Here is a 24022-nt window from a genome sequence, read left to right on the forward strand (position 1 = left end):
GGCAGGGGAACTTCGTCTACAGGGGAGGGGTGGGGGGGACCTTTGTCTATGGGGAGGGACCCTCGTCCACGGGGGTCACTGCCCTGCGCCAATAAGGGACGAGAGAAAGGGAAGGAACTGTGGTCCTGAGCGCGAAAAGCGCCGGGGCGGGGGTTTGCTCAGGGCTGCTGAGGCTTCGGGCCCGGGAAGACCCTCGGGGCTGTCTCCTGTCCCCTGCGGCCCAGCCCAGATCCCCTCTGCAAGCCCCCGGAGCTCGGACGGCCCAGGCCTCAGGGCGCAGGGCGGACCCGGACCTGGACCCGGACCCGGACCCGGACCCGGATGCTCGCCCGGAGGGAGAAGGCGGGGTCCAGCGGGAGGAGGGAAAGGGAGGGAGTCCGGCGGGAGGAGGCGGGGAGCATGCGCCCAGCGCGACTCGCGGCTCGGTCCCCGGGCCGCTGCGGCACGTGACAGTGACTTCCGGCTGCGGGCTCACGCACCCGCGCAGGCGCGCTCCGCGCACGCGCAGTCCGCCCCGGCCGCCGCCTAGCCCATGGCGTCCGAGCGGCTCTCGAGCAGGCCCGGCTGCCTGCTGGTGGCCAGCGGCGCCGCCGAGGGTGAGGCCCCGCGCACGCGGGCTCGGGAGGGAGTAGAGCCCTCCTGGGAAGGGCCCGGCCGCTGCGAGCGTGTGGTCCGGCAGCCGCGGGGGCACGGGCCCGGGCGCGGCCTGCGAGCGCGCAGCGGTGGCCAGCCCGGGCAGAAGGAGCCGGGCAGCCGGGGGCCTCCGTGCGCCAGGCCCGCTGCCCCAGGGGCCCGGGGCGGGTGTGTCGAGGACGCGGGGCCGGAAGGCCCGGGGGTGCGGGGCCCTGCTGAGCGGCAGGTCACGAGCGTGTCCTCTGTGCCCATCGTTCCGCCGCCCGGCCTCGCACACCCCCAGGAGGCCGAGGGGTTGGAGAAGGGACGGTCCTGGTGGGACGGGGGCGTGAAGGGAAGCCGGAGGGCGCCCGGCGCTGCTCTGAGCACTTGCGAGGTCCTCCCCTGTGCTTCCTCTCTCGCCGAGAGAAGGGATGACCTCAAGGTCGCATCTCGGGGAGGTGGAGGGCCCGGGTTGGGGCCCGGGGTCTGGCTCTGTAGCTGCTCAGGTGGACGAGCGAGAGAGGACTGAGGGTGATGAGGTCACGGGGGGCTCAGCCCCAGGAGCCCTGAGTGGGTTTCTAGAAGGAGGGTAGGAGGAGCCGGGTCCCTGCCACTCCCCTCATGCGGAGGTGTAGGGTGGGAGGAGCCATTGAGAGTGGGGTTCAGTCCTGGAGAGGAGGTTGTGGGTCACCTCCAAAGGTGGATGGTTGGAACTGGGTAAGAGTGAGGAGGGATCGCACCGGTTTGTGCCACAGGGAGGGGTTGTTGAGGACATGGAGTGGGGGCACAGCTCTGAAAAGGCCACTAGGCTCTGTGGGCAGGACAGGTGGGCCCTGGGCTGCAGCAGGTAGGGCTTGGGGGAGTGAGGGTTGAGGAGCTGGGAGGGCAGAATTGGGCAAAGTCTGGCAGATGATTTGGGGAGACTGCTCAACACGTGAACTCTTTATGATGAATATATGTTAATTCGTTAGAGTGAATAAAGATGAAAATGAGATTTAGAGATTGGGTGTCAAGATTAAAATAAAAATGAGAAACACTGACCAAGCCCATTTAGAAATAGATGTCCCACAGCCTCCAGCAGCCAGGAGCCTTCCTACAGGGTGTGGACAGAGAGCTAGCAGCAGTGTAGGGCATGGGTTCCGGATGCCGGAGCCCTTGTGATGAAAGCGGCCGCGTGTATTTGGGCCAGGGCAGGCAGTGTCTTGGCCTGTGGGGAGGGGTCAGGATTCCCCCATGCTGCTGCTGACAGCAGCAGCCCCACCTCTGTGGGCACAGGCCTTACTCACTGCCGCCCCTCCCTGGTGGTTTGGTGAGCAGACAGCTGTGTGAGGGAAGGGCACTGTGGGTTTGCCTTCTGGAGAGGCCTCTAGTGGCCAGGCTGGGGAGAGAGCCCACTCTGGGGATGAAGGGGCTAGTGGGCCAGGGCTGTGACAGGTGGGCCCTTGTGAGGTGGGGGGAGGGGCTGCTCCTTGGGGTGGTTCTGGGACCAGGAGAAGCCCTGGTGTCTGGGCAGCCTCCCACCTGCTCAGGGCAGGAGTGGGGCCGTCTCGCCCTGTACCCACCAGGGATGTCCCCTTCTTGCAGGTGTGTCGGCCCAGTCCTTCCTCCACTGCTTCACGCTGGCCAGCGCTGCCTTCAACCTGCAGGTGGCCACCCCTGGGGTGAGTCCGGCCACCCGTTCTCCAGCCAGATGCATGCTGTCCCTACCTTTCTGGGAGTGAGGTCAGGAGAGTGCTCTTGTTCTCTGGGAGGAGCAGGGAGCCTGAGGTTGGTGTGACCCCAGGAGCTGCGCTGTGCCAGGGGCCGGGACCCCAGTGGCATCATCAGGCTCTGGTCCCACCCGTGGCGAAGGGGAGACCATGTGTTGTGGGTTGGTGTCTCTACATGTGAAAGCAAGGATGGCTCAGATTCTACCAGGAAGAGTTCTCAACCTCCTGATGGTGTGGGACCTGGGGTCATAGCAATGATGCATTATATGTTGGCCCCTTGCATGTTTCCAGCATCACCCCCATGGTAGGTGGGACAGCTGCTGCCCCTTATAGCAGGAGACTGCGGGGCAGGTGGGGGTCCGGTGTGGTGAGGCCCGGGAGGGGGCTGCGCTGTCCGTGCCTGTGTCCCCGAGGGACTGCTGTCTGTCTCAGCCCTCATCCATGTTTCCTCCAGTCCCTGTGATCCAACGGGTGTCCACTGCTGATCCTTGGTTTCTGGGCTCCCGCAGGGGAAAACCATGGACTTTGTGGACGTGAACGAGAGCAACGCGCGGTGGGTGCAGGACTTTCGCCTCAAGGCCTATGCCAGCCCCGCCAAGCTCGAGTCCATTGACGGTGAGGAGCTGTGGGCACCCGAGCACTTGGAGGGTGGGGTGTGTGGGGTTCCAGGTGGGCTTGTAGCTTCCAGAGCGCCCCCTTGCTCTGCTCCTGAAGCACTGGGGCCTGCCGCAAAGTGCTGCAACCATCCAGGGCAGCCTCCAGTCCCGCCTCCTGGGCCTAGGATTCCCAAACTCCATCTATTGGGGAGAGGCGGCAGGCACATGGAGATATGAGATGGTGGGGAGTAGTGGCCGGGCCTTGGGAGACTTAGCCCGTGTAGGGAGAGTGACAGATGATGGCAGCTGACGGTGGGAGCACAGAGGAGCCAGGCTGATCCCTGTGGAGGGCCTGGTCCCACTGGCAACCCCGCTCTCTGTGACTCCCTGGCCTGTGTCTCCCTGCAGGTGCCCGGTACCATGCGCTCCTGATTCCCAGCTGTCCTGGCGCCCTGTCTGACCTGGCCAGCAGTGGGTCCCTGGCCCGCATCCTGCAGCACTTCCGCTCTGAGAGCAGTAGGTGACCCCTGGGACTGGGGGTGAGGGGTCTGCAGAGTCATGAGAAATGGGGCTCCATCCACAGGGAGGAGAGGGAGGAAGACGCCAGGGTGAGGAGTGAGGGCTGGGGGCAGTGGCCGCTGTGGAGAGCAGGGTTCAGAGCTGGAAACGCCAGGTCATTTTAGAAGCCAGACGGGGCCCATGTGAGGAGCCTGTGATTCTGACCAGTGAGTAGACAAACTTGCTTGGCCATCCACACACACGGGAGTGGGCCACCCCTCCCCCTGCTCCTCCTCCCCCTGACTTTGTGCCCCTCAGGTCGCCATCCCTGGGGGCCCTCTGCCTGTCCCCTGCTGGGACTGGTGGCTGTGCGTGCTCCCCTGCCCACCCCGGGCTCCTCCGAGGCGGGCAGGCAGGATGCTGGCTTTGTTCCTGGTGGGGTTCCAGGTTCGAGGCCAGCCAGGAGGCTGGGAGGAAGGCTGCTCTGTGGAGACATGGCCTCTCGCCCTGGCCTGGCATTGAGCTGTGATGGGCCTGTCGATGGGACAGGAGCGGGACACTCGTTAGGGACCAACAGAAGGAAACCTGGGGGCTCTACACAGTGTCCTTTGTTGGTGGGAACAAGGCCTCCTGTCCCCAGCGTGGTCTGGACAGGCAGTGATTGTTCTCGGCCACCTCAGTCGTGGGAACACACTTGTGCCAGGCTGCCTTCTGGGAGGAAGGCTCGGAGCCAGGGTGACGGCTCAGCAGGACCGGGCACCGTCTCCAGAGGGACGGGAGGAAGGGCGGTGGTGTGGAGCCCTCCCGGCTTTGCCGAATGGACCTGAGCGCCCTCGTGACTCCTTGGATCTGGTTCTTGGCCACCAAGACATGAGGAGACTGGCTCTGAACCAAGCTTGGAAGCAGCTGAAGCACAGCCCTCGTGTTTCCGGCAGGGGAGGGTGGGGTGGGAAGGGGAGCAAGGGGGCAGCGGCCTCCAGGAGCTCTGCATGGCAGGGTTGGGAGAGGGCAGGAGGCCTGGGCAGGTGTCCAGGGCCTCAGGCTTGCCCTGCCCACTGCTTTCAGAGCCCATCTGTGCCATTGGCCACGGCGTCGCTGCCCTCTGCTGTGCCACCAACGAGGACAGGTCCTGGGTGTTCCAAGGCTACAGTGTGACAGGGGTGAGTGCACTGCGGGGGTCCCAGGCCGCACTTGGGCCCATGCTGGAAGGCAGGGGGCCATGGTCCCCTCTAGAGTTCCAGCACCAGGCTGCCAGTTCTCCGTGCTGCCTGCTGTCTACCACCACCCCCAGCACCCGCCCCGCCCCGCGCCCCTGACATCCAGGCCGGCCCCCATGGGGCAGGCCCCCAGCCACGCTGACTAAGCTGCAGATGTGGGCTCTGCTGCAGCGGAGGTGGGGTCAGCCGAGGCCTTGCTTTGGTGGCTGTTGAGTGCACAGTGTTCTTCGTTTCCAGGAATGGTGCTGCCATTTGGGTGGACGGCCTGGGTGGCCGAGGAGCAAGAGGGAGGGTCCTGGGGAGGGAGAGTCCACGGCGCGCGCTGAGGGGGTTGGGTGGCTTGGGCCGGGGCGGGAGGAGAGGAGCTTTGAGCTCCTCGTGTGGCCCAGGTCCTCTCCAGCCCTTCCACTCCTGAGGGGCTCAGTCCTGAGGCCCCTGCCCAGCTCATTCTGGTCACCTGTGTGCCCTGATGCTGGGGGAGGGGGTGACAGCTAGCCCCTCCCCCCACAGTGGCCCTATCACCCTGAAACACCCCACAGCGGGAGGGCCTCACCCTTGGTCCCAGCTGCCAGCACCTTCTGCCTCAGCAGCCTCAAGGTCCGAGTCACAGAGCAGTGACACATGCCCCCACCCCCACGTGTAGGGAGGGCATGGTCCTCTGCCCTAATTTGGATCTGCCCGATCTGGGGCGGGTGCCCGTTTCCCCTGCAGCCCTCTGTGTACGAGCTCGTGAGGGCGCCCGGCTTTGCCCATCTGCCGCTCATCGTGGAGGACTTTGTGAAGGACTCAGGCGCCAGCTTCAGTGGTGAGCTGGGCGGCACTCGCAGGGGACAGTGGGGCTGCCTGCTGTAGCCTGCGGGCGGTCCTGGCCAGGCCAGCCACCTAGAGCTGAGGTTCAGTGGACACCAGTGGTCGGCAGCGCTGAGATCCAGGCGGGCTGACCCACTCATTGGCGCAAGTCCGCTAGGAGCTCACGGCCCTGAGAGGGTGGGTGGGTGGGTCTGGAGGCAGAGCCCAGTGAGTGGTGTGGCCTGAGGCCTGTGTCTCGGGCCTCCTGCAGCCAGTGAGCCTGATGCCATACACGTCGTGCTGGACCGCCACCTTGTCACCGGCCAGAACGCCAGTTCTACTGTTGCGGCCATGCAGAACCTGCTCTTTCTCTGCGGCAGCCGGTGAGAGGCGGCAGGCGGGGCCTGGCTCGTACAGGCCCTTCTGCTGGGCCATGTTGGCAGCGATGCCCTGGTGCTGGTGCCTGAGCTTTGACCCAGCGCCTGTCCTGCAGGAAGTGAGGTGGTTTCCTGCTGAGCCAGCCCACCTGCCAATGCCACCTCCAGACGGCCCAGGTGTTCCCCAGAGGTAGCTGGACTCGTCAGGTCTCCAGGGACCCCGCCTCTGTGACAGCCTCTGAGAATGGCTCTCAGATCTCCTGACCTGGCTTGGTCGGATTGTTGGAGGGCACCAAGGATCAGCCCTGAGGAGCGTAGGCTCTGGGGGAGGGCCGGCTCCCAGCCCCCGCACGTCCTCCTGGGGAGGAGGTGGAGAGTGCTGAGGTGCTGGCCCTGGGCGGTCATGAAGAATTCCAGGTTGAATGTTCCACGGAGAGGTGGTGTCGAGTGAGTTGGCTCTGGAGAGTCCTGGGTGAGGTCTTGGCCCGTCTGGTCTTCCTGGGGCCGGCACTGGATGGCTGTGTCTTTCCTCTCTGCCTGTCCCTGTCCCCCCAGGTGGAGCAGAGGCTGACCCTCCCCAGGAGCCAGGATAACGTGCCAGCTGGACCTGCGCCCCAGGAGCTTGCTTCTGGGTGGTGAGGGTCGTGCCTAGGTCTGTGTGCTGCCCCCGACCCCTCTGGGCATTGGTGGGGGCCATGTGGGGAGGGGCCAGCTGACTGGAGCTTGCTCAGCACTTTAACTCGCCTAAGATGAAAGGGGGTCTTCTGGTGGCCACCAGCTCCTGGTCCTGAAACTGGCTGGTGCTGAAGGATCTGTCTGAATTTTAACCTTGCCTGGTACACGGTTTCAAAACAGGATGGCGACCCCCTGTGAGGCCAGGATGGCCCTCAGGGTGGACGCACTGTTACTGCAGCCTTTCTGACGTTGAGAGAAAGACATTTAACTGATTACAACACCATGGGCTTCTTAAGACCGCGCTGCTCACCCAGGCCCTACCCAAGTGGCCTGAGGACACGGTGGCCATGCCCAGTTGCGCAGCTGCTCTGCAGGTTTCAGGGTGGAAGTGACAGAAGCATAAGCTCCACTTGGAAGGAGGCCCCGCGGGTGGCCTCCTCGGGTCAGCCAGGGTGGCAGTCAGTCCTCATCTCTCAGGCCCTGGCCAGGCCTTTGCTGGGGATGCCAGGCAGCTGTCCAGCCGGCTCCCTCCCAGTGCAGCCTGGTCACCCCGCAGCCTCCCCGGGTGCCTGGCCTGGGCAGAGACCCTGGGATGAGGCCTCCAGGAGCCACTCGGGCCCCCTTGTGTGTTCCCACCTTCCCATTCCCCTCCTCACTGGCTTTGCCACATTCTGCCCCTCCAAGTCCCAAGCCACTTCCTTCCTGCTCTGTAGACCACACTGAGATGCCCCAACATGTGCCCTCCTGTCGGCATTTCCCGGGAAGATGATGTTGGGAGCCCCTGACACCTTGTCGTGCCCTGCACACTGTGGGTCTGGCTAGCCACCCGCGGGGCCTCGGTCAGCCCCCGTGTCAGCAGTTATCACCCTGTGGTGATGGATGTTTCTGGACAAAAGGGTGTTTTAAATACGTTGCCTTAGGGTCATTATTTGTGTCATCTACGAAGAGCTAGTAACACTTGCTGAGGGCTTCTGGTCTGTGCTTCTCAGCCTTCCAGACTAAGGCGCAGAGTGGGTCTGCGGAGGGCCCCGCCAGCCCTGTTCCATGGGTGCCTGCTGCGGCTCAGTCCTGGGTCCGCCAGGTCCAGGGCACGGGGCACAGGGCTGGGGCTGCCCACGAGGCTGGGAGGAGGAGGAGAACGAAAACCCCAGAAGGTGGCAGGGGTGGGTGCAGGTGCCCTCTGGGATTTCCCCACGCGCCTAGCATGTTTAAAACAGAGTCTGACATCTACCCAAGAGAAATAAAAACTTACAACCCCACAAAAATGGTGCATGGATGTTCCCAGCAACAACATTCACAGTAACGAAGGGGAAACCAAGCGGCAGCTCCCATGAATGGGGTACTCTTGTTAATGGACGATGTTAGTATCCATACAGTGGGGTATTATTATTTGGCCATAAAAAGGAAAGAAATTGTAACATTCTACAACATGGGTGAACCTTGAAAACGTCATGCTGAGCAAAAGAAGCCAGACATAAAGGACCACATGTGACTTCATTAATAAGAAACATCCAGAAAATGCTAGTGCAGTAGGTCTTTGTGGAAGGAACGTGCAGATGACCGTGATGTCTCCTTTTTGGTGGATGGGAAGGTTCTAAAGCTAGTGGCTGCCCGGCTTTACGGCTTGTAAATCACTGGACTGCAGACGTGAGTGGGCTCAGTGTCTGTCAGTTATGTCCACAGTCATGCCTGCACTGACCCAGCCTTCATCCTGATACCTCCATGTCCTAGGATGTAGCCCGTTGACCAGCTTGGGGAGAAGACTTGGCGCCATCCCACCAGGCAGCTGAGGGCTGGGAGGGACTCGACAGAGGGTGAAGCCCTGCCCACCACTCTTAGACACCCCAGCTGACCCCAGTGATGTGACATGCCCCATCCGCCACCCACCCCAAGGTGGCCCCCTCAGCACCCTGGATGGGCTGAACCTGCCCAGGAGGGCCAGGCTGGGGTACCTGAGGTGGCCCAGCCCACGGTAGGCCTTGTCCCCAGAGCTTGTGCTATCTGCAGTGCTGCCCCTGCCCTTGGGGAGAGTGGCCAGGAGGCTGCTCCAGAAAATGGGCAGGGCGGTGGGAGGCCCTGCTCACCTGCTGCGCCTGGTGCCTGATGTGCCTGCAGAAAGCTGTGAGCAGCTGGAGTCTGGGCTTGGCAGGGGCTCTTAGGGAGGGGAGGAGGAAGGGGCCCTTCCCAGTGCAGCAGGTCACATGCAAAGTCCAAAAGGCAGTAAAGGTGTCTCTTCACCAGCTGTGCCACACCCATCGCTCTGGGATTAAGAGGTGTATCCAGAACATCTTGGTTTCTAAGCTGGTGGCCAGTGCCATCCCCAAGAGGTGGCGCCATCCCCACAAGGCAGGGCCATCCCCATGAGGTGCCCCCATCCCGGAACCTGGCATCCCGTGGAAGGCCGGCCTGGCCAGCACCTGGACAAGAGGCAGGAAGAGTTGTTCCTAAAGCAAGAGGGAGGGGCTGGCCTTGGCAACCGTATAACCAGGAAGCTGTGTGCAGCTTTGACTCCAGGGGCCCTGGGACGCCCCTGCCCCCAACTCCACCGCACACCCTATGGGCCTGAGGGCCATCAGGGGCTCTGGGCACCGAATTGCTCAGGGCAGTCCCCACCTCCAAAGTCAAAGGCCTCCTGGGCTCCCAGGTCACAGTGCCTGGCAGTGGGCGAGCGGCAGCTTGTGCCTGAGGCGAGGGGCTGAAAGTGCCTGTGTCACCTGACTAGGTGCCCTTGTGGTGCTCTTGACCCAATCCTGTCTTGTGGAGCCCAGGTTGCAGCCAACAGCTGGGCACCAACTGCCCAGGGGGCAAGGAGACGGGGCCAGTGATATGAAACGGCACGGGAAAAGTGACAGCTTTAATGCATTAGGCAAAATTTTACATAAAATCAGAAATCTATGATCCGTCCCTGCTCCAATTGGTAAAAAATGCAAGATTCATTGCAAGGCATGTGCAATCAGACCCCAATTCACAGACAGCATGGTCTGCGGTCCAGCCTCAGGCGCCACACTACTTTCCATTCTCTGCGCTGAACATCCGTTCCTAGAGAGGGAGAGCACGAGCGGTGCCAGGAGCACAGCCAGGCAGCGCACAACCCCCCCCACCCCCCCATTTCCGCACCTCGGAGGAGGGAGGTGGGCTGCTGGGTCTGCCCCAAGGCAGGGTCCCAGCAATCCTACGACCACATCCAGCAGACACTGCCCTTAAGATCACACAGGGCGGCAGAGTCCACTGACAGGCACTGCCCAGGCTGCCAGAGGAGGAGAAACACCGGGGGTCCCCACAAAAGTTCCGCTCTGCCCCGACTTCACCCTGGGGCACTCACCGTCAGCATCCGCTCCAGCTTCACGGCGTCTGCAGCAAACTTCCGGATCCCATCCGAGAGCTTCTCCACGGCCATCTGGTCCTCGTTGTGCAGCCAGCGGAAGGCCTTCTCGTCCAGGTGGATCTTCTCCAGGTTGCTGGCCTGGGCTGGGGGAGGACAGAGGGGAGCCCTGAGCCCTCACTGCCCGGCATCTCCCACGTTGCAGGTGAGACACAGGCTGCCTGAGCCCCAGCTGCTGACCCCACCCCTCGGCTGCACTTTGCTCAGCTCTGTCTCCTGCACCCTGGGGTGACCAAGGTACCGAGGTCCTGGCAGCGGCCCAAAGAGGGGGGGCCCGGGGGCTTACCCGCCTTGGCTGAGAGCACTGGCGCCAGCTTGGTGCTGTCCTTGAGCAGCTCGCCCAGAAGCTTGGGCGAGATGGTGAGGAAGTCGCAGCCTGCCAGCGCTTTGATCTCCCCCGTGTTGCGGAAGGAGGCGCCCATGACGATGGTCTTGTAGCCAAACTTCTTGTAGTAGTTGTAGATCTTGGTGACGCTCTTCACTCCTGGGAGGACACGTACCATGTTCCAGGACGGCCTCCTGGACAGCCAAGGCAGAGTCCCTGCTGCGCTGCCCGGTGCTGCCACCCCGTCTGAGCCCGCACCCACCCAACTCTGCGCCCCGACCTGACCCCGCACCCCCACGTGACCCTATGCCCCCATCTGACCCCGTGCCCCTGCCTGACCCTGCACCCACCCAACCCCGCACCCTTGTCTGAACCCTCGCCCATCCGACCCCGTGCCCCCATCTGACCCCACACCCAGCGCAGCCCAGCCTGGCTCTGGGAGCAGACAGCACAGGCTCCTCACTCAGCCTCAGCGGTGCTGCTGGAGCCACTCCCCTGGCCCCGGTACCTCAAAGGGCAACTCACCGGGGTCCTCCAGGGGCTCGTACGATTTCTTGTCCGTATTTGCCACATGCCAATCGAGGATGCGCCCCACGAAGGGGGAGATGAGCGTCACCCCCGCCTCGGCACAGGCCACAGCCTGGGCGAAGGAGAACAGCAGTGTCATGTTGCAGTGGATGCCGTGCTGCTCCTCGAGCTCCCTGCAGGGATGGGGACAGGGATGGGGTGGGCATGAGCGTGCCGGGGACCTGAGGGACCATGGCCAGTGGCTGGCGTCCCACTCAGGGCTGCTCGCGAGCACCTGTCGTTTTAACAAGGGACGATGCTCGGGATTCATGATCGGAGAGGTGGAGAGGGCTGCCCCTCCGTCGAGAGCAAAGCTGGCCCGCTCACCACACTTCTCCTCAGCCAGTGGGTCATAGGTGACCGGAACTTTCTTCATCAGATCCCCCATTTCAAAACAAAGGCAACGGCAAGAGAGGTCCCCTGAGAGCCAGCAGGTCTCCCTGGCCTGACCCGCACCAGCAGCTGGGGCCCTGGCCCCTCACCTCCTCACACAACTCACCGGGCTGGAGGTCCCCGAGTCATCCTGACTGCAGTGCCGTCCTGCCCTGTTCCACCCTCCCCTGCCCCCTGCTTGTCCTCATCCTTCCCGGGCCACCCTGCAGCAAGCCCACGGCACTCCACCCTCAGAGAGGAGCCCTGACCACGAGGGGCCCCAGGCTGCTGCCGGTCCTGCAGGAAGCTTATCACGGTCCACCCGAGGACAGGGCAATGGCCACACTCTGCCACGCCGGGGTGCAGGGTGTGACAGCTGAGCCTCTGCTCAGGCCCGTCCAGCACAGGCTGCCATCCTAGGGGACAGTTTCAGAGGCATCTCCGCTGTATGGTCACTGGAGTGTTCAAGAAGCGAGGCCACAGGGCCAGCCCAGTGGTGCAGAGGTCAAGTGTGCACGTTCAGCTTCGGCGGCCTGGGGTTCGCTGGTTTGGATCCCGGGTGCAGACAAGGCACTGCTTGGCAAGCCATGCTGTGGTAGGCATCCCACATATAAAGTAGAGGAAGATGGGCACGGATGTTAGCTCAGGGCCAGTCTTCCTCAGCAAAAAGAGGAGGATTGGCAGCAGATGTTAGCTCAGGGCTAATCTTCCTCAAAAAAAAAAAAAAAAAGAAGCGAGATCACAGAGCCTACACTCCCAGTGTGAGTCAGCAGATGGCAGACACGGTGGGAAACAGTCTGAAGCAACTCCACAGTGAACACTGAGGACCTTGTGACCCAGCACTCCACGCCTAGGCATGTGCCCACGAGAGAGCACACGTCTGCACGGAAACTCGCACAGGTGGTCTCTGGCTTGCAGTTTTTTTTAAAAGATTGGCACCTGAGCTAATTGCCAATCTTTTTTTTCCCCTCCTTCTCCCCAAAGCCCCCAGTACATAGTTGTATACTCTAGTTGTAGGTCCTTCTGGCTCTGCTATGTGGGACGCCGCCTCAGCGCGGCCTGATGAGTGGTGCCAGGTCTCTGCCTGGGATCTGAACCGGTGAAACCCTGGGCCGCCGAAGTGCAGTGCGTGAACGTAACCACTGGCTCAGGGGCCAGCCCTACAGTTTTTTAAAATTTATGATAGTGCAAAAGCAATATACATTCAGTAGAAACTATATTTCAAAGTTTGAATTTTGATCCTTTACCGGGCTAGCGATGTGCGGCCTGAACCTCTCATGACGCTGGGCAGCAGCAGCGAGCATAGCTCGTCAGCCCCAATCACGAGCATGAACAATGGATACCGACCGCTGGGTGGCCTTCCCGTCAGGACAGTGCTCAACCCATCACGTGGGACAGTCCACACTGTTATACAGCAGGCTTTGTGCGAGAGGATCCCGCCCACCTGCAGGCTAAGCGAAGTGCTCTGAGCACGGTGAAGGTAGGTGAAGCTAAGCTAAGGACGCTCAGGAGCTCAGGTGGACTGAATGCGTTTTTTGTTGGGGTTTTTTGAGGAAGATTAGCCCTGAGCTAACATCTGCTGCCAATCCTCCTCTTTTTGCTGAGGAAGACTGGCCCTGAGCTGACATCCATACCCATCTTCCTCTACTGTATATGTGGGAATGCCTGCCACAGTATGGCTTAACAAGCAGTGTGTAGGTCTGCACCCGGGATCCAAACCACTGAACCCTGGGTTTGCCGAAGCAGAATGTGTGAACTTGACCACTGTGCCACCGGGCTGGCCCCCAGGACTGAATGCATTTTTAACTTACGATGGGTTCATCAGGATGCACCCCATCCTAACTGGTGGAAGATCTGTACACAGATGTTTACAGCAGCATTATCCGTGACAGCCCCAAAGGCAGAAAGCACCACGTGTCCACTGAAGGATGAACGGACATGCAAAATGCGGTGTGGACACACAGTGGAGGATTAGCCTTAAAAGGAACACGGCCCTGACACGCACCATGACACGTGTGAACCTTAGAAACGTGCTCAGCGAGGGACGCCAGGCACCAGGCCTCGTGTCCAATGACCCTTTATGGGAAATGTCCACAAGAGGCACATCCAGACACGGAGAGGAGGCTCGTGGTTGCTGGGGGACGTGGAACAAGTGAACGCACGGACAGATGGCGTGAAATGAACCGCTCCCACATGGTTGGTCAAGCATTGCTGGTGTCAGCTCCTTCTGGGTGAGAACATCACAGGAGATGGCCTATTTTCACATTTTTCTCTGTCTTCAGCACTGGGCATATGTTTGGTGCAGGAATAATGTGTTCTTGATGAACTGCCGGTGTCAGCACGCGCGGATGTGGGCAGGGTGGGGGACAGGCAGCAGCTGTGGCTCTCTCACAGGGACTTTGCTTTCCTCTGGGTGGTGGTGAGGAGACTCATTTGAGCTATGGGCTGTGTCCCTCACTCTTGGCCCCCCAGGGCTGCAGGTCCAACTTGCCTGCAGCCGCAAGGTCCTTACCCCCGGAGTAGAGGCAGAATTCCCGACAGCGCACTCCTCAGGGGGGACACTTACTTTCCAGCCTGAATGCCTTCCCAGGTTGACGACAGCTTTATTAGAATCCGCTCCTTGCTGATCCCAGCTTCCTTGTAGAGCTCGATGAGGCGCCTGGCACGGGCCACCATGGCGTCCTTGTCAAAGGAGAGCCTGCGAGAGCAAGGGGCCGTGACAAAGAGCACTCACCTCAGGAAGCGGGGGCAGGACCCCAAGCCAGCCCTGAGCCCTAACCCTGGCACACCCTCGCTCAGGGAGCAACTTAGGACCCCACGGTCCATCATGTTCCTTCGCGGGATTGACACCAGAACACGGGCTGGAGATGAATTGCTCAACAGGCAGCACCAGCCATGGCTTCTCAGACAGGAGCAGGCCTCCGGAACACTTGGCACCATGTGAGAAACCACGGCCCAAGCAGATGCTTTGGCCCCAACCCATCAGCCCGCAGTGGCCCCGTGTCCTTACCTGGCATCTACTTCCGTGGAGACGCGGCCCGGAATCTTCTTCAGTATTTCTGCTCCAAACAACACAAAAAGTTTATCAATAGCATTTTTAATCTGTTCTTCTTGTGACCTGAAACACAAGGGAGGAAATCAGGTTAGAAGCTTGTTGGCTTTAAGCGTACAAGATTCTACAAAACCAATTCGGCTTTTCTTTTGCCCAATTCCTTTCCCTCCATCTTATTTGTGCTTAAAAAATTTTTTTATGGGGCCGGCCTGGTGGCACAGTGGTTAAGTTCGCACACTCCACTTTGGCAGCCCAGGGTTTGCTGGTTCCGATCGCAGGTGCAGACCAACACACCACTGGTCAAGCCATGCTGTGGCAGGCGTCCCACATATAAAGTAGAGGGAGATGGGCACGGATGTTAGCTCAGGGCTAATCTTCCTCAAAAAAATATTTTTTTATCATGCTAAAATACACATAGTATAAAATTGACCATCTTAGCCATTTTCAGGTGCACAGTGCAGTAGCGTTAAGAGCACTCATATTGTGGTATGGCCAACACTATCTCCCCTCTCCAGAACTTTCTCATTCCAGACAGAATCCCTCCATTTTGGCACTTGATAAAAATAATATCTTCACTCTCTCTGGAGTCCCCTGGGGGCAGCTGAGTGGGGTGCACCATGGTGTCCCAAACTGTCCAGAGTCTGAGGGTTCTCCCAACCCACTGCACATGGGAACATCTCCAGCACGTGTGCGCCACAGGGTGGGACCTGTGGGGCTGGGCGAGGGCACAGGCCTGTCTGGTGATCCCTAAGAACACCACCTCGTCACCTGATTCCAGGAGCACCAAGGCCTGGCTGATGCAGTCGGGGCATGGCAGAAGGGAACAGGAAGCTGGGTAGGACAGGGGGCACACGGGTGGAGGGGAGGGCAGGTTCAGTGCAGAGCAACCATCACACACCTGCATGCCACCTGGACCTCAGACATAGGAGCGCCAGAAAGGGACAGGCCGGAGAGGATGAGCTCCCAGCCAGGGCCACAATCCCCTGCAGGCACCACTCTCAGCTGTGCATTATCAGCCTGAGGAAAACTTGAAACATCCAGCAGGCCAGCCCTGGTGGCCCTAGTGGGTAAGTCCAGCGCACTCTGCTTCGGCGGCCTGGGTTTGGTTTCCGGGCGGGGACCTATACCACTCGCCTGTCAGTGCCCATGCTGGGGTGGCAGCGCACATACAAAAATAGGAAGATTGGCAATGGATGTTAGCTCAGGGTAAATCTTGCTCAGCAAACAAACAAAAAAACGATGTAGAAAAGGCAAATCTATGGAGACAGAGCCAGTCTGTGATTGCCTGGGGGAGGGAGCGGGGACCGACTGCAAACAGGCACCTGGGAACATTCTAGGAGGTGAATGTATTCTAAACCTGGGTTGTGGAACAGCTGCACCACTGCACAAATCTACCAGAGAGAATTGGGCTCACTGTGCACTTAGCGAATTTTACTCCAATAAAGCTGTTAAAAGATAATAAAATGACAGAAAGCAGGTCAGAGGTTCCCAGGGCTGGCGAGACTGACTACAAAAGGGGAGGCGGGGATTTTCGGGGTGCAGATGTTCTGTCTCTTGGCTGGGGTGTTTACAGGGGTGTAAATGTTCCTGTAAACAAGACGCATTGAACTGTACACTTACAATGGGTGCAGTTCACTACATGTAAGTAACACTTCAGTAAAGTTGATAAAAATAAATATAAAATATAAAAGAAAAACTTAAAAAGCCTGCAGCCAAAAATATTTAAGAATTAAGGGGCCGGGGGCTGGCCCCGTGGCCAACTGGTTAAGTTCGTGCACTCCGCTGCAGGCAGCCCAGTGTTTCATTGGTTCGAATCCTGGGCACGGACATGGCACTGCTCATCAAACCACGCTGAGGCGGCGTCCCACATGCCACAACTAGAAGGACCCACAATTAAAATATATACAACTATGTACCGGGGGGCTTTGGGGGGAAAAAGGAAAAAAAAGAAATCTTTAAAAAAAAAAGAGAGAGAATTAAGGGGCCAGCCCGGTGGTGCAGCAGTTAAGTTCGCACGTTCTGCTTCGCGTGGCCTGGGGTTCGCCGGTTGGATCCCAGGTGTGAACATGGCACCGCTTGGCAAAAGCCATGCTGTGGTAGGCATCGCACATATAAAGTAGAGGAAGATGGGCATGGACGTTAGCTCAGGGCCAGTCTTCTTCAGCAAAAAGAGGAGGATTGGCAGTAGCTAGCTCAGGGCTAATCTTCCTCAAAAAAAATTAATTAATTAATTAGTTAAAAAAAAGAATTAAAATTCAGCGAGGGAGGCAAACAACTAGATTGGGATGGGGCCTGAGTATGCCCCTCGGCCCCGCAGGTGAATTCGGTTGGGGGGGTGGTGTTTGTGCTTGTGTGTGTCCCCCCCAACCCTGGCACTTACCCGCCCAGCTTCTTGCCATAGGCGATGGCCTCCTCCACCAGCTCCTGGTAGGCGGGCATCTGCGCAGCAGCCAGGATCAGGGATGGGTTGGTGGTGGCATCCTGGGGCTTGTACTCGTCGATGGCTAGGGAAATAATTTTGGAAAGCAGAAAAGTAAGTGGAGCACTGGCTTCCACTCAGAAACCCGTGACGGGTCCCCTAAAGCCCTAAACACATGGAGTCAGTGTCTCCTGAGCTGGGGCGCAGCCACACTTCCCGCAAATTTCTTTCCTGGTCCCAGAAGCTGGACAATAGGCAGCTGTGTGCACAAGAACCCAGACTAAGGCCAGAGACCAAACGTGCCCCTGCGAGAGCTGACTGCTGCCTCCGAGTGAGGAGGAGGCAGCTGGGAGAAGCCCGTACAGCCAGCGAGGCGCCTCCAGCTGCCAAACCGCTGTCAGGAGGCGCGCTCGCACCCAAGGCATCAACAGAGTGACTGGACATAGTTATCTTCAACAACTGCTTCCTTTCTTCCTTAAACTATTCTCTCTTTTAACACATTAGTTCTTTCTTGGTAACCAAGCTAGGAATTCCAAGAAACCAGCAAGGCTTGACCAGGAGTCTCACCAGCCAGGCTGTTAAAACGGAAGGGTGCGCAGAGCTAGCCCACGGCCTTGACCTCCATCGCACGGCTCATCGTGTCCAGGATGAGCTGCTGGTTCAGTACGTTGATTTGGCAAATGAGTACTTTCAAAGTATCCTTTGATGACAAAACTACAGAGACAGAGAACAGCCTGGGGCTGCCAGGACACGGATGAGGAGACGGCTCTCAGGGGCACAGGGGAGAGCTCTGTGGCCGTGGGACAGCTGTGTCCTAACTGTCCTGGTGGCTAAACGAGTGTGCATGGGTTATAAGACCACCACACAGGATGCCGCCCCCCATGTAGGCTGACAACTGTGAACACTGAGCCAGGCCTGCAGGATGGTACTGGTGCCAAGTTCCTGGTTCTGATATCACGCTGTGGTCAAACAGGATGTCACCACTGGGGGACGTGGGCGAAAGATTCATGGGACCCTATGGGCTAATTTTGCAACTTCCTGTGAGTCTATAATTATTTCAAAATAACAAGGACAAGTGCTCTGGAGCGGTGCTTAGACAGGTGGGTCAAACCCATGGAATGAGACCCTGAAGATGGTGACTTTGGTCGTATACAACGGTTCCCCGATAAAGTTGACTTTTAGCAAAGTTAAAGATAAAACCAGGCCCCATCTGGGGTCAAGAGATGGGCATCAGGATCCAGGGACCCTTAAACTGAATGCAAAACTGGGGGGAGTGGGTGCGCTGTTCTGGGAAGAACATCCACAGCTTTGATTATATTTTCAAGGAGGCCTATGACCCCCCCAGAGGCAAGAACCTTCACCTCACAAAATGACCAGAGCCGAATGCCCTATTTACAACTACATAACATTCATGGATACACATTATCAACTAATGTATTTTTTAATAAAGTTGTTAATATTCATTAAAAAAAATAAAATAGTGCTTGGGTTTAGATATTTCTAAAAAGGAAAAAAAAAAAGTAAGCATTCCCCAGGTCCCTGCCCGCCTTACTGGCCCTATGTTGTCAGAATGGGTAACGGACTAGCCATCCCCCTGCCACCCAGTGAGAAGCAGTGGAAACAACACGGACTCGGGCTCTGTCGAGGAAGTGAAGATGATCAAGGACTCTACGTGCTAAGCCGGGAAAACAGGCGCAGAAAAGCATGCAGCCGCTCCCCCAGCACTTTCTACCCTATCAGTATCACTGCCAGGAGGGCTGGATGACAGTGTGGGGTGATAAAGGAGACCCTTATCTCCCTGGTAACAGGAGCTCTGGGTCTCCTAAGCTCCCCAGCTCCCACCAAGTGGGGAACTTTTCTCAATGGGTTTAACATACTCCGCTAGCAAGCTCAGGGGTTGGACTCAAGCCATCACTGTCTCCATCTTTCATATGTAAGCGGCCAAACATGCTTATTCACTCTCCTAGGCTCTGCTAGATAAACAATCCGCTTACACTGTGTTACAAAGGGGAATTAAAGCCTGTTTCTCAAGTCACTGTGAGAAAGCAGAAAAGAGAGGAAGTCACTTCTGTATTGCATGTCCCACGGCACTCATATCCACGGAGCATTTCACGATTTTCCTGAAAATCCTGTCTAGTTCACAGCAGAACAGAAGGTGGGACCATCTAGTCTGGGCACCGCGGAGGACAGAAGAGCCGGGGATTAACAGTAGGATCCTCCTGTATACTTCTCTGTGTTCTCCCCTGCTCTCCAATGACCACGACTCAAACCCAGGAAAATGTCAACTCAACAGCAGGACAACCTCGGCTTTCCTCAGTGCACCGAGCTGCATCCACCCAGGTCTGCCACCCCAGGGCGTGGGTGTGCAACTGTCGGGCCCCCTGCCACAAACGGTCACCAGCAGGCACGGCCGTCCCTTGGGCAGGGGCGGAAAGCGTGCAACAGGAGGTTTCAAAAGCAGGTGGTGTCACTGGCAGTTTCTGGTCTTTCTAGGCCCAGAACTAACTCGTGTTCCTGCTCGGCCGGCAGTCAACACTCGCTGGACAGAACTGCCCCAGCTGTCCACACGGACATCGGCTCCCCGTCCACCCCGAGCCCCTCGGGGCCCCGACCCGCCGACGGTCCCCCCGGGCTCCAGGCTCCGGGCTCCGCGGCTGCAGGACCCGGCGAGGGCGGGGCTCGGGCTTCCGGGTCGCCAGGCCCCGCCCCGCCGCGCGCGCCCCGGCTCCCTCGCCCGCGCGGCCGACCCGGCCCCGGCCCCTGGGGACCCCCGGCCCCTCAGGACCCCTCAGGACCCCCCGCTTGCTCTGCCCCGGGCCCGGGGCGCCCCCGGCGTCCACGAGCGCCGCCGACGCCGCCTCCAGGCACGCGTCCCGGGACGCGGGGCCCCGCGCGGCCTCACCGTGGAAGTCGCCCGTGTCGGCCACCACGGTGGTGAACTGCTTGAGCTGGTCCAGCGCACTCTCCATCCTCTGCCGCTTCACCGGGGACCCCGACATGGCGAGCGGCGGCGGCGGCGCGGCGACCACAATGCCCCGCGGGCCCCGCCCCCGGCGCCGGCCAATCCGAGAGCGGCGCGGGAGGGCGGGGCGTGGGCGCCTCGGCGACGGCGACGCCCCGCCCCTAGCGACGCCCCGCCCCTAGCGACGCCCCGCCCCCGTGCCGGCTCCTCGGGCGGCCGCGAAGGGTTGGGCTGGGCTGGGCTCCTCGGGCGGCCGCGGAGGGCGGGGCGGCGCTGCCCGGCCTGGATCGGCCTTGGGACACCCCCCTCGGAGCCGGGCGGCCTCGTCCCCGGAGTGATGCGACCCGGAGCCTCGCGATCCCCGACGGGCGCCCCGTCACCTTCCCCTGGGCAATGCGGAGGGGGCTGTAGTGAGGTCAGGCCAATGATGCGTGAAACCCCCCCCCCCCACCCCCGGCGGGCAGAGCCGCAGAGTGGGTCGCGCCAGCCCTTGGGCGCTGCAAACCATGAAACGGGCCTTCGCCCCTCCGGACCCTGATTGTGCCGGGCCACTGCTCCCCGCGGGGAGGGCAGTCGGTGTGAGTGGGCTGGGTGCGCGGGCCTGGGCTTGGGTCGCTGCCCCTTGACCCCCGTGGGGCTGCGGGAGCTCTGCCCTGGCCGCGCCCTCCAGGCCCTCGCTCGGGTCAGACGTGCCTGATGGCTGAGAAGGGGCCTGGAGAGGTGGCTGGGAAGTAGGGCCTGCGGTTTCCTTTTCTCCTGCACAGATCCAGAGCCACGAGCATGGAGTTCTTCCTTCCTTGACTGTCAACCCTGAAAAGAAAATGGCCCGTTATTTTTACCAGCAAAATGAGTTTATTCAAGAACAGCTGAGGAATTGCAGTTGGGTACATGAAAACTGTGGTGAACCACGGGCAAGTCCAGAGAGCAAAGGAGAGGGGGCTCGCCTTTATTGGGCAGAAGCAGAAATGAGGGGAGTGCTTTAAATGGAAGATCTGTGGAGGAGAGAGTTGGAGCGGTGGGGACTTCTCCTTGGCTGAGATGTATGTAGCAGCTTCTCATTGGCTGGGTTGTTGCTGGGTGAGGAGGGAATCTTCCTTCCTCCTGCTCCCTGGTGTCAATTAGCTGCTGCAGGGCGTATCTGCATAACAGCTTTTCCTTCTTTGCTTCCTGCCTCCATTTTGAATTAGGTTTTTGTTATCCAAATTTCACACCTTTGATTCTGGGAACCGGCTTCTGGGAATCTGTCCCAAATAAGGAGCTATAGGGCTCAAAAGGTGTCGGGCATTATGTAGAAAATCAGTCATGGGAAACATAACTGCTGGTTTTTATGAGGTTGCTTGTCTTTCTTTTTTTTTTTTTAATTTATTGATTTGTAGGAGATCTTTATATATTCTGGACCAAGTCTTTGTCAGATGTGCAAATATTCTCCAGATCTGTGGCTTAGCTTTTCATTTTCATTTTCTTTCTTTCTTTCTTTCTTTTTTTTTTTGAGGAAGATTAACCCTGAGCTAACATCTGCTGCCAATCCTCCTCTTTTTGCTGAGGAAGGCTGGCCCTGAGATGACATCCGTGCCCATCTTCCTCTACTTTATAAGTGGGACACCTGCCACAGCATGGCTTGATAAGCAGTGCCATGTGTGCACCCGGGATCTGAACCTGCGAACCCTGGGCCCCTGAGGTGGAACATGTGAACCTAACCACTGTGCCATGGGCCTGGTCCCTTCATTTTCTTAACAGTATCTTTGATGAGAAGTTTTTAATTTTGATGAAGTTCAGTATATCAATTTTTAATTTTATGGTTAGTGCTTTTTTGTATCTTTTCTAAAAAAAATGTGCTTACTCCAAAATGAGAAAAACATTTTCCTGTGGTTTCTTCTAGAAACATTTTAGTTTGGGCCTTTATGTTAGAGACTTGGATGAATCTCAAATTGATTTTGTGTATATTACGAGGTAGAGGTCAAGGGTCATTTTCTCCACTTTTTCCATCTTTGTGGAAGGGATTTTTCTGTCTGTTGGGATGCAAAAATAGAAAATACACTTCACAGGTGAAGATATATACTATTCATCAGGGAAATGCAAATTAAAACCACACTGAGATATCTCTATTCTCTCACTCAAACGGCAAAAATACAAAAAGACTGGGGCCGGCCCGTGGTCAGGTGGTTAAGTTCTTGTGCTCCAATTCGGCAGCCCAGGGTTTCACCGGTTCGAATCCTGGGCACGGACACGGCACCGCTCATCAAGCCATGCTGAGGCGGCATCCCACATGCCACATCTAGAAGGACCCACAACTGAAATATACAACTGCATACCGGGGGGCTTTGGGGAGAAAAAGGAAAAATAAAATCTTAAAAAAAAAAAATACAAAAAGACTGACAACACCAAGTGCTGACGGGGATGTGGAGCAACGGGAACTCTCAGGCCCTGCTGGGGGAAATGCAGGATGGCACGAAATGAACTCTCTGGAAAACAGTTCAGTGTGTTCTCGTGAAGTTAAACGTGTACTCACCAGGGGAACCACCTCCTCCACTCCTAGAGAAAAAATGTCCACACAGACATTTGCACACAGATATTCACAGCAGCTTTATTGATAAAAACTCCAAACTAGAAACAACCCAAATGTCCACCAGCAGGAGAACTGGATAAAATGTGGCGGCTCCTTACAGCGTAACCCACTCGGCGATGGAAAGAAGGGGCTATTGGTGCCATAACAACATGGGTAAATCTCACGAGCACTGTGGTGGATGCAGGAGCCAGACCCCAAGAATACGTACCCTAGATTCCATTTACGCGAAGTTCAAGGACAGGCTGCTTTTTCCATCCTGATACTAATCCCCACAGTGGCTGCCTCTGGGGGAGGCTGGAACCGGCCGGCAAGGGGCAGGAGGGAGCTCCCTGGGGCGGTGCTTCTTTTCTACACCAGAGTTTCAAAGTGTGATCCCGCCGGCAGCACCAGCACCCCCGGGGACTTTTTGAACCGTCGTTCTCCCGCAGGCCCCCGGGCCCACTGAGCCAGAAGGCCTGGAGAAGCCCCACAGCCTGGCCTTTGACGAGCCCGGGATGATTCCGTGCAGGCCAGTGTCTGAGAACCTCAGCTTGTATCTTTATGGGATAACGGCCACTCAGCGTAGACATTTGTCAAAACGCTTCCAAATGTGCGTTTCACCGTGTGTGAATTTTACAACAAAGAAATACGGCAATTACAAATGCAAAACAAAATTCAAACCCTTAAAAACAACACCTGCTGGGCATCCCCCCCTGTTCTGAATACGCTCGCTGTCCTGGGTGGGAGATGGGACACATGCAGAAGAATGTGGGGCCGTCAGCGGGGCAGGGCCACCGGCGGCTCAGGTCTGTGTTGGGGGTCTGCTCCCAGGGGCGAGGTTGCTGCTCCCTGTCTCCGGTCTTTTTCCCCAGCTGTGGCAGAAGCAGAAGCCCTGGGGGGAAGGAAATATGCGACTCCAGGGGAAGGACTAGGCTTGTTGGCCTGCAGGAGACCCGTCCTGGCACTGCCCCCGCTGGCACTGGCCCTCCCTTGACCTTGGCAAGGCCAGCGAGGCGCTCAGGACATTTTAGATGCCTGTGGGGTGAGAACAGCTGACCAGTGCTCAGGTCCAACCCCTGGTGCAATTCTCTGAGGCAGGAACTCTCGTGGGCCCATTTCTAAGAGGCGGAGACGGAGGTTCTGGGTCAGCAAGGGAGGAAGGCATCCCGCAGGCCCAGGCTCCGGGGGCTGCGTCGTCTCAGAAGTTGCCTGACCACCTGGGTGGGAGAGGGAGGCGTCGGCGGACTTTGCACCAGCATTCCCGCTGACTCAGGGAACACAGGAAGGAATTGTTTGCTTCCAACCTTGCAGGAAGGGGCTGTGACACCCCCTAGGCCTCCTGGAGGCAACACCTGCTGGTGTTACCAGGCACCCGAATTAAAGAAGGTTGGATGCGTCCGTCAGCAGACCTAAAGCACAGTCCACACAGCTTCCTTTATCCTCAATATGGCTCCCTGGCTTTGCTATCAAAACCTCAAGTCATCACTCAATGCTGTCACTTACAGGAGATGCTGTCCCAGGGACACCTCGGGCCTCACTTCACACATATAATGGCCTTGGGCTACACTGTGGGTCCGAAGATCTCTGGGAAGGCCAGCAGTGCTGGGCCTGGACCGGCTCAGTCCCTGCCCGAGAAATGGTCCATCACGTCCCCGGGCAGGAGGCCGGGAGTGCAGGGGGTGGCGTGATGGCGACCAGGAAGGAGTTGGCTTGCCTGCTGCTGACCCTGTGATCTCAGGGTATCAATGTGCCTCAGGAAAGGGAAGACCCCCTAGGACCCAGAAGGACCCATAAGTTGCTCCATTGCCACATGGACCCTCTGGTGCCAGCCCAGACAGTAGCCTTGAGGGGCCAGCATTTGAAATGTAAGTTTGGGGGAGGAACTGAAGGGATGAAACCAGTCTCAGGTCACGGAAGAAGAG

General features: G+C 58.5%; 2 protein-coding genes across 4 annotated transcripts; one reads left to right on the forward strand and one right to left on the reverse strand.

The window, feature by feature from the left end:
- Positions 1-467: 467 nt before the first annotated feature.
- On the forward strand, positions 468-7747 carry GATD1 (glutamine amidotransferase class 1 domain containing 1). 3 transcript variants are annotated; one of them, XM_046643700.1, is made up of 8 exons: positions 468-596; positions 2200-2276; positions 2834-2939; positions 3329-3436; positions 4484-4578; positions 5347-5440; positions 5696-5807; positions 5918-7747. In XM_046643700.1, the coding sequence occupies exons 1-8, from the start codon at positions 533-535 to the stop codon at positions 5922-5924; spliced, it is 663 nt and encodes a 220-aa protein (XP_046499656.1). In that variant the 5' UTR covers positions 468-532; the 3' UTR covers positions 5925-7747. The 3 variants fall into 3 exon arrangements, with proteins under 3 accessions (XP_046499656.1, XP_046499657.1, XP_046499655.1); XM_046643701.1 differs by lacking the exon at positions 5347-5440; XM_046643699.1 differs by lacking the exon at positions 5347-5440 and having other exon boundaries at positions 5696-7747.
- Positions 7748-9301: 1554 nt separating this feature from the next.
- On the reverse strand, positions 9302-19653 carry TALDO1 (transaldolase 1). The gene is made up of 8 exons (XM_046643698.1): positions 19496-19653; positions 16555-16678; positions 14133-14240; positions 13689-13820; positions 10709-10884; positions 10145-10342; positions 9799-9944; positions 9302-9515 (listed from the first exon to the last, which is right to left on the reverse strand). The coding sequence occupies exons 1-8, from the start codon at positions 19590-19592 to the stop codon at positions 9483-9485; spliced, it is 1014 nt and encodes a 337-aa protein (XP_046499654.1). The 5' UTR covers positions 19593-19653; the 3' UTR covers positions 9302-9482.
- Positions 19654-24022: the final 4369 nt, after the last annotated feature.

The sequence above is a fragment of the Equus quagga genome, chromosome 17, assembly GCF_021613505.1.
Source record: "Equus quagga isolate Etosha38 chromosome 17, UCLA_HA_Equagga_1.0, whole genome shotgun sequence".
Classification (NCBI taxonomy): Eukaryota; Metazoa; Chordata; class Mammalia; order Perissodactyla; family Equidae; genus Equus; species Equus quagga.

Excerpts from the sequence above, each read along its gene's own strand:
- GATD1 (XM_046643699.1), top strand. The coding sequence starts at position 533 with ATGGCGTCCGAGCGGCTCTCGAGCAGGCCCGGCTGCCTGCTGGTGGCC. Across the intron at positions 2,277-2,833 it reads TGCAGGTGGCCACCCCTGGG|GGGAAAACCATGGACTTTGT; the intron begins GTGAGTCCGGCC and ends GGGCTCCCGCAG. Across the intron at positions 3,437-4,483 it reads GCACTTCCGCTCTGAGAGCA|AGCCCATCTGTGCCATTGGC; the intron begins GTAGGTGACCCC and ends CACTGCTTTCAG.
- TALDO1 (XM_046643698.1), bottom strand. The coding sequence starts at position 19,592 with ATGTCGGGGTCCCCGGTGAAGCGGCAGAGGATGGAGAGTGCGCTGGAC. Across the intron at positions 16,679-19,495 it reads CGACACGGGCGACTTCCACG|CCATCGACGAGTACAAGCCC; the intron begins GTGAGGCCGCGC and ends TTATTTCCCTAG. Across the intron at positions 10,885-13,688 it reads GAAGGCATTCAGGCTGGAAA|GGAGCTCGAGGAGCAGCACG; the intron begins GTAAGTGTCCCC and ends CCATCCCTGCAG.